General features: G+C 30.7%; 1 protein-coding gene across 1 annotated transcript in view; it reads right to left on the reverse strand.

Annotated features, from left to right (window-relative positions):
- Window positions 1-301: 301 nt before the first annotated feature.
- Window positions 302-8,695, reverse strand: part of LOC106463279 (staphylococcal nuclease domain-containing protein 1-like) — a 40,462-nt gene continuing 32,068 nt past the window's right edge. The window contains exons 17-19 of the mRNA XM_013923294.2: window positions 4,971-5,078; window positions 2,398-2,646; window positions 302-1,789 (exon numbers count right to left, since the gene is read on the reverse strand). Coding sequence (XP_013778748.1) covers window positions 1,730-1,789; window positions 2,398-2,646; window positions 4,971-5,078 — 417 coding nt within the window. The 3' untranslated portion in view covers window positions 302-1,729. The remainder of the gene's footprint in view (window positions 1,790-2,397; window positions 2,647-4,970; window positions 5,079-8,695) is intronic.

The following is an 8,695-nucleotide window of genomic DNA, read 5'->3' on the forward strand; positions in this document are numbered from 1 at the left end:
GCTTCAGTTAATGTTAATTGAAACATAAAATTAGCTTCCAACATGAAAAGGTTAAAAAAAAAAAAAGTGTTTGATGGACTGAAAGCTAATTTTTATCTAGGTTTTGAATATATTTTTGAGATCAAATTCATAAAATAGAATTGATAAGCACAAGTTCAAATAGTTGATAAGTAAAAATAGCTATTTATTTTAATACTGTTAAAGTCTAACTAATTTGTTTTAGCATTTCTGTATTAAAAAATAACTTGGTATTTTATCAAAAACAAAATTATTAGGGAGTATTATTTATGTTTTTTTTTTCTTTCAAATCCTGTAATACCTATGAATGGAATAATAATTTGTAGAGAAAACATCCTATCAGAATCTCGTGAAATTTGTGATTGGAAGACGATAAATGGAGATGAAAATGGTAGCTTCTTTTGGTTTCTGTTGGTGTATGAATGTGATACTAGGCTGGACTTTTAATTTACTTTTGTCTAGTCTCATGTGATGCTTTAGTGCATAGAGAAGAAATTACAGACTGGAATGTGACAGTGCCTTCATTCACTGTTCATGTATCTACAAAAACTAAATGCTGCAAGCGTCTCACTGAAAATTACTTCTAAAAATACATCTCAGTCTAATCTGTATGCATCTTTCAGATTTTGTACACACCCTTTTGGTGCAAAAACACCAAGCACTGAAACAACATGAAAATGTAACTGTTTAATTTTTGTAAATTAACATGTATCATAATTAATCCCAGTACAAACTAAGAAAATGTGATTGCCTGAGTCTCATGAATGGTTTGCTGAAGAAAGAACGGAGGAGGCAGAGTTAAAAACATAAGATACACTATCCCCAGAATCTACACCGACCACGTTAGACAAACATGCCAAGAGAAAGAACACTATCCTAAGGAGATCTGCATAAAATTTTATGTTTACCATAATTCATTGGGTATTATGTTCATGCTTTCCTTTGAAAAATTTCAAGTTGATATTTCAGTATGTTAATTTCATAAATAAAGAAGTTACAAGTTACATTTCCACTTCAGCTAACCACAATACAAACGTGTTACAATTAGACCTGAGCAATGAACTCGATCAATTGATTATTTATGAGCACTTACGACATCAATTAGTGTCGCGTAAAATAATTGAAATTATGATAAATCACTTAATGTCATGAAAATAATAAACTATTCAAGATTAGCATTTCCAATTATTACTGTTTTAGATTATTTTAACTATCCAAGTAATTTAAATATTGCCATTATTATTCATTAATTCAAGGTTGTTCAGTTTAATCATTTTGTATCACAACTCACATAAACAATCAACTAATCAAAGTTAGTGTTTCCAATCATATCTATTTTCGATTATTCTAACCATCCAAGTCTCATGTGAGAAAAATGATTAATGCACTTGACAATTAATCAATTATCAAATTTCACTAATCACCCAGCTCTAGTTACAATATATTTTAATGAAAAGTTTATCCTGCACAAATTGAATTGAAAAATAAAGTAATATATGATTAAAAAACTTGAAACACCTGAAAAGAAGCCACCATTAAAGAAACGTCTATGCCTAACATTGAAAAAAAAAAAAGACATACTTGCAACAGAAAATAACAGAAAGAGACAATCCCAAGACACAATACAAGTTTTAAGTGGATTGTCACATAAAGGAATAACTGCCCTCTTTCTCCTGTTTATCAAACAATGCTCACAAAAAAAAGTTCCACTTTAAATACCAAATTCTTTGGCATCATCTTCTGTAAAGTCACCATAGCGCCATAGGTTCAACTAAAAAAAGAGAAACAAATATTTAATCTAACATACTTTTTATACAAATGAACATTTTATTCTTCCATGGTATTATAAATAGATATATAATGTTCTACTTGATTAATACGGGCATTGCACCACAATTTCTCATATCATTTCTGTCAATCTAATTTAAAATGTGCAAATTTATGGATAATTATATGACTTTTTTTTTAAAATCATAATGAAGTCTGACCTACATTAAGAAGCACTTACAATTTACTGTCACAACAACATAAAATTTAAAAAAACTTTTGTCACTGCTTTAGCTGCAAGTTCCACAAAACTTATAAATAGGACAAACAAAAACCTGAGACCAACGAGCAAAGCCTGGTTTTATTTCAATCTTGCTTTTTAGAAAAAGATACCTCAATTTAATACTTTTCATTCTGTCTAATAAAAAAAATCACCTTACAAAATGAAGCATAAAGAGAAACAAAAGTGTTCAATATTAAGGCAGATGGTGAAATTAAAATGCAAAACAACAAAATCTATTTAATATAAAATAAGTAAATATTTGAACATAGAAAACTACAAAATCATGTCAACAAGACTTTTACAAATGACTGAAAAGCCGATTAACTTACCCTTTTCCACCGAGCTGTTTCTTCAGCATTTTTGTACTCTGTGACAAGTTTCTGTAACTTCTTTTCCTTTCTATTTTCAACCATTAACAAACCTTCCGATATTAAGTTCTTCAAAATGTCCTCTTTATCTTCAGATGTATACAATGTAACATACTCGACACCACCAACCCTATATTCTACATTTAACAGCAGGGCTCGGTTGTCTGTGTCTTGAATTAGGGCATACCGAGTGTCTTCTATAAACTCCGACTGTGGAGAGTAAGATTTTTTGAACAAACTGGCACTAATACAGTCATCTTTAACTACAGATTTTTATCAGCTTGTGTTTTAAAACATAAATACAACTATTATTATATTTAAGAAAAATTCATTGATGATATAAGCACTGTTACACAAGGTCACATTCTTAAGACAAACTTTTATATTGGTTTAATTCTATATCAATTCACCTTGTAGCTTTGTATGCATGTCCATTTAACTCCTCCCACAGTTCTGGAGCTAGCATATATGGCATATCCCTCTAACAAGCATGGCTAAAATGCCCCTGAAAGGCCACCCAGGCATAATGGAGGTTTAAGACTAGATTTTTTGAGTTGCTAAACCTGAATCTAGCATTAGAATTTGTGTTCCTGGTCCCCTTCAGGATCCCAGGGGCACCATGTTTAAAACTGTGTTAATATCTTCACTCCTAAGCTAGCAGGACCAGATTTGGCACACTTGCTCGAGTACCACGGGAAGGTTTCCTAATGATTTTTTTTTTTGTTGTTGTCAGCTATAGCCACCCCTTAGGGTAGCTACATAAATAACTGGGGATTATGGAGGAGCTTGATTAGTACAATGGGGCCTCTGTAAATTATGAGTTGGCATTTGAATCCCCACAGCAGAGCACATGTATTTTATGTTAGTTATGATAAACATAATTGTTTTCACATGATACACTACTGTGAATTTAAATTTTATGACAGTATTACGGTCTTGGGTGTTGCTGGCTGTTATGATGCTGCTGCTTTACAAAAGGATTTGGATCATGGTGAGTTATGCAAATATAAAACAGATGGCTTTAATTATAATAAATGCAAAGTAATGCATGTGGGTTCTCAATTTGAATTCTAAGTATAATTTTGATGAGAATAACCTTAACAGTAATATGAAAGAAAAATATTTTGGTGTTCTGGTTGATCAGCATGCTGTTGCAAGTATAGATTTTAGGTTGTATTTACAGAAATACAAGTCTAAGTCTTTTTATCTACAGAAATATCGAATACAAGTCTAAAGAGGTTATAATTTCTTTGTCTAGGTCACTGGTTAGGCCACACATGGAGTACTGTGTTCAGTTTTGGGCTCCTTACCTCAGATAGGACATTGAACTGTTGGAAAAAAAAAAAGAGTTAAGAGGAGGGTTACTAGAATGGTGCCTGGGATGGAGTGGTTGTCATATGAGGAGAGGTTAAGATCTCTGAAACTGTTTTCTCTTGACAAAAGAAGAGTTAGATGAGATCTGATTGAGGCGTTTAAGATTGTAAAGGAAATTGCATATGTTGATGCATCATCTTTTTTTCACACTTTATGGTGAGAATGGTAAGACCTGAAAACATAAAACTTTTGGCAGGGTAGGAGTCATTTTAAGCTAAGACAGTTCCATTTTTCTGACAGGGTAATTGGGCCTTTGGAATAAGTTGTCTTCAGATGTGGTGGATGTCATAATTTAAGTGAAGACTTGACAAATATTTGAATATTAAGGAGTGGATTTGAGTGTTATAGTTTAGATCAGTGAATAGGATGGTCAAGATGAACTAATAGGCTCCTCATTGTCTTTAGAGTTGAAGTTATGTTATATATGGAAAACAACTTTTCCACTCTTTCTCTTTTAAAATGTTGCATGCCACTTTCTAAGCAACAACATATGTTAATAACCTTTTATAACTTAAACTTGAATAGGTATAATAATATGAATGATCTAACATTATATGTTATCACACAATTCTCTTAACAACACAGGCCTGCAATGATTTTATTGTTTTGAAATGTTTACATGTTCTACAGTAATTCCTGTATATATCTATTTTTCTCCACCACATACAGATTTTTCACAAAACGTCATAACACAATACATAAAGACCACAATACAAAGCACTGAGGCTAAGACATAAATTTCACAAAAAAAAATCAGGATGAATGAGGATGCACATTCGTTTAACATCAATGTTCTTATCTTTTCTTCAGTTTGTTTGTATTTTTCTTACTAAACATAATAATAAAAAATGTTCATTGTGGTAAACAAAATAATAATTTGATCTAAGTAAAAGTTTTTTCTTATTCCCAATTTGTAAAAAATCCTTATGCAATAGAAAAAATATTATTTTCAAAATCTGCATAGTTAAAATATAGAAAATCTATTATTAAAACCAAAACTACTTTTATGAGGATTAAATTTGCAGGCCTGTGCAATTAATCCTATCATTAAGAATGTTTGTTCAAGGTTCTTATAAAAAAAATTGCACAAAGTGACTATTTAATGATAAATATGTTTTCTAGTTTCACAGAAAAGATTTTTATTTCTTATTGACACTTACATCTTCTGGCATAGAGATGCACGCTAGTCCATACTCATGTGCTGCAGGAGAAAGACCTTGATAGGTTGTGGGAAGAGTAGCCAATTTTGTAGGGTCTGTGACTTCTCTCTGGAGATTCAAGCACAATTTTTATTCCTTCATTGCTAAAGATTAGCTTTACATAATCAAAATAATAATGAATAAAAATGTGTTAAAAAGATACACAAAACAAAATATTCAATCAAGGTAACTTATGTAAGAAAGAAGTTAAAATTAAAAGTAGGAACAATGTTTAAAATGCACAATAAAGACTTTATTTGGCTGATGACCAACATTAAAAGACTACAAGTTTCGTTAGCTTTGCAAACAGCCCTGGCATGGCCTGGTGGTTAGGACGACACTTGACTCGCAAGCTGTGGGTTGTGGGATCAAATCCTGTCACCAAATACGCCCATTCAGTTATAGGAGCATTATAAAGTGACAGTCTATGCTACTTTTCATTGATAAATGACTAGCCCAGAAGTTGGCAGCGGGTGTTGTTAACTAGCTGCCTTCTCTCTAGTCTATTACTTCAAAATTAAGGACGGCTAGTGCAGATAGCCCTCAAGTAGCTTTGTGAGAAATTCAACAAACAAACAAAATATGAATCATGGCCAACCAGACCTAGTTAATATTCTGCAAACACTTCAGTGAATGAAAAACTCCTAAGAACTTGAAAGTATTCCCACTGGCAGACAATATATGCATAAAGGTTGCACATGCATTTATTATCTTTTGATAACTTTAACAATACAAACAGATGTTCCAAATTTATCTGTATAGAAAAACTGTATCATTTCTTAACAAAAATGCTCAGAATACTCTCATCCTAGCTTGACATTTGTATTTTACCTCAAATATATAATTACTACAACTCTACTACTAGTTGTCATCAGAATTCAACAGTTGTTTTTTTTCTTAAATTAACTTAAATAAAGGAAATGTTTTTGGAACACTATTTAGTTGTTTACGTGACTTAATACTTATTTCCAATGGTTTAACAGCTTAAAAATAATTAATAAAATCGTCATACAAATTCTATTATAACAAAAATACAAGTATTACCATAATAAAATTTATACAGTTGCTTCAGCCTATCAAGAGCAATCTGTCAAGCATATAGTTGTTTTAAAGGTATTTTCATTACTGTATGAAATAATTTTGCAAGTTTTTGTTCATTGAAGAGAAACAGAAAATTTGTTCAATGAATCTCATATTTTTATACAAGCCTTTACTTGTCTTCAAAATATTTGAGATATTTTTCTAAGTGATGTAAGTTTACTTGGACATAGTAATAATTCTTCAGGCATGAAAAAGTAGTCTCAATAAATCAGTAGAGACTGCTCATTATGGTTTAAACTTTAATAAGCCTGAAAACAAAATGATTAACTTTTCCTTTTAAAGAAAGCCTTTTTGCAGTACAGTTTGAAACAGAGGTTGGCACTTGCCTAATTCAATTAAACCCGGAATATATGCAAATGTTAATCATTTCACTTTTAGACTGGCAAATCTTTATTTCAGGCATCAAACAAATAGTTTCATTCAGATTAGTGTATTGGTATATTCAATCTAGACAACACCTTATGTGACAAATGGGCTGAACAAACAGGTTAGAGATCATTAAGTTTCAAGCACCAGTATTCTTAAATTCAGAACTGCTGATCAGAAGGGGAGAAACCAGTCATTAGAGCCTACTGTTTACTAGATATACTTAACAGAGTAGGGGGATTGCTTGTAGTAGTCATAACTGTAAAAAGTTGTTCAGCAACATATGTCAATTTGAACCACAGACCCTCAAATCTGCAGTATGTTATTCTAGTCATTAAGCCTTGGCCAACCTCAAAACATTATAGTAAGTTAGATAATTTGTATGTATAATGTTGAAATAAAAATATGTAGTAACACCCATGCCTTAAATGGAAACTCTTAAGCTTGATCACTAATTAACTTCCACTTCATGGCATGGTGTTCAAAAAAAAAGTGGTAAAAAAGTATGGAATTTTTTTAAAGAAAAGACCCCATACCATAAAACAGAAAGTGAAAAGTTTTACTTGGCTTAGTCAAATAAAAGGGAAACTCAATTATGTAAGAAAAATTAATAGGAATAATAAGTGTAATGCTTATCAAAAATGTTTTAAATTCACAGAGTTAAGGAATACTAAATATTGTTTTCTTGTTTCACTCAAGCATTTTATATAATCAGGCAACAATAATCTCTTATTTTTTGAAAAAAAAAGGTTAAACCAATTGTTTTAGTGTTTCTAATGATTACTCTTAAATTATGATATCTAAGAATACTTCAGATCATGTGCTCTAAAATTCATTGCAAAATGAACTTAAATTTTATGCTTTATGCGTGTTGAAAGTTAAGTTTAAATATACACATATAATAACTAAAATTTAACATTATATTTCTGAAATTGCTAATTTTACAAAAGTTTATTAACTTGCAGACTACTTTGCCATAAAAATTAAAATCTTTATTTCACATTCTGTAATGGGCTTGTCTTAATATGACTGTAAATGTTAACAGATCCAGTGTCTTCACAGACAAATTGGAAATAACATTCTTTCAGCAATATGTTTAACTTTTGGCTTTATAGAACTTCAGGCAACATGCTTACCTTTTGGCTTTATAGAACTTTCAGCAACATGCTTACCTTTTGGCTTTATAGAACTTTCAGCAACATGCTTACCTTTTGGCTTTATAGAACTTCCAGCAAAATACTTACCTTTTGGCTTTATAGAACTTCCAGCAACATCCTTACCTCTTGACTTTAAAGAACTTACAGCAACACACTTAACCTTTTGTCTTATAATTGAATTGTAACACATTAAACTCTTAGTCTCACACAAAAACTTTACACAACATGTTTAACTCTTTTGAAAGAATTTTGTGTATTTTTCAAGACCATTTGACCACCATATAAGTAAATTGTACCCGTGAAGGTATACATACTAACTCTGAAAGTAATTAATGTATGCTAACGAAATTTAACAAGCTTTCAGTAAACACTACAAGTCTTTATAGACAAAAATTCAGAATTTTTAACAAAAATTTGTGTATGTATATATAGATGTATATGGAGTCAAGTGTTGACTACACTGACTGCAGTGATTTTCATGTTAAGAATAAAAATACTTTTCTCCATCTCAAAAATTTCAAATTTCATTTGCATAATCTCTAAAACCTCCTAAATATCAAACTTTTTTTCAAAAAAAACTTTATATTTTATGTTATTTTCTCTACCCTAACACTACCCATTTGGTCAATATGACCAACCTTGTAACCAGAAAAAATTAGGAAATAAATCTAAATTACCCTTTTCTTCTTCTTTCTAGAATGACTACAAACTGTAACAGGAAAACACAATTGATTATCCTAAATAGCTTCAAGCTCATAACAGTATACATCTAATTATACTAAACTGTATTGTTTTACTGCCTTTTGAACCATATCTAAACAAATAACCCTACCACATAAGCTGTAAATTATTCAGCAGATGTACACCTCATTTTACTGTATCCAATTACATAATGCACAAGCTGCTAGTAAGCATACCACCATGAATAATTATCTTATCCAATCTAAGAGTTTCTAATTTTTACATTTTAGTTACTTTTATAATAATAGATAAAGAATACACATGAAAAACAAGAAATATGGTACTTGATTGGGCCTTTTTTTGTTGTTGTTGTTGTCAAAT

This window comes from Limulus polyphemus, unplaced genomic scaffold (genome assembly GCF_000517525.1).
Source record: "Limulus polyphemus unplaced genomic scaffold, Limulus_polyphemus-2.1.2 Scaffold1365, whole genome shotgun sequence".
NCBI classification, from domain to species: domain Eukaryota; kingdom Metazoa; phylum Arthropoda; class Merostomata; order Xiphosura; family Limulidae; genus Limulus; species Limulus polyphemus.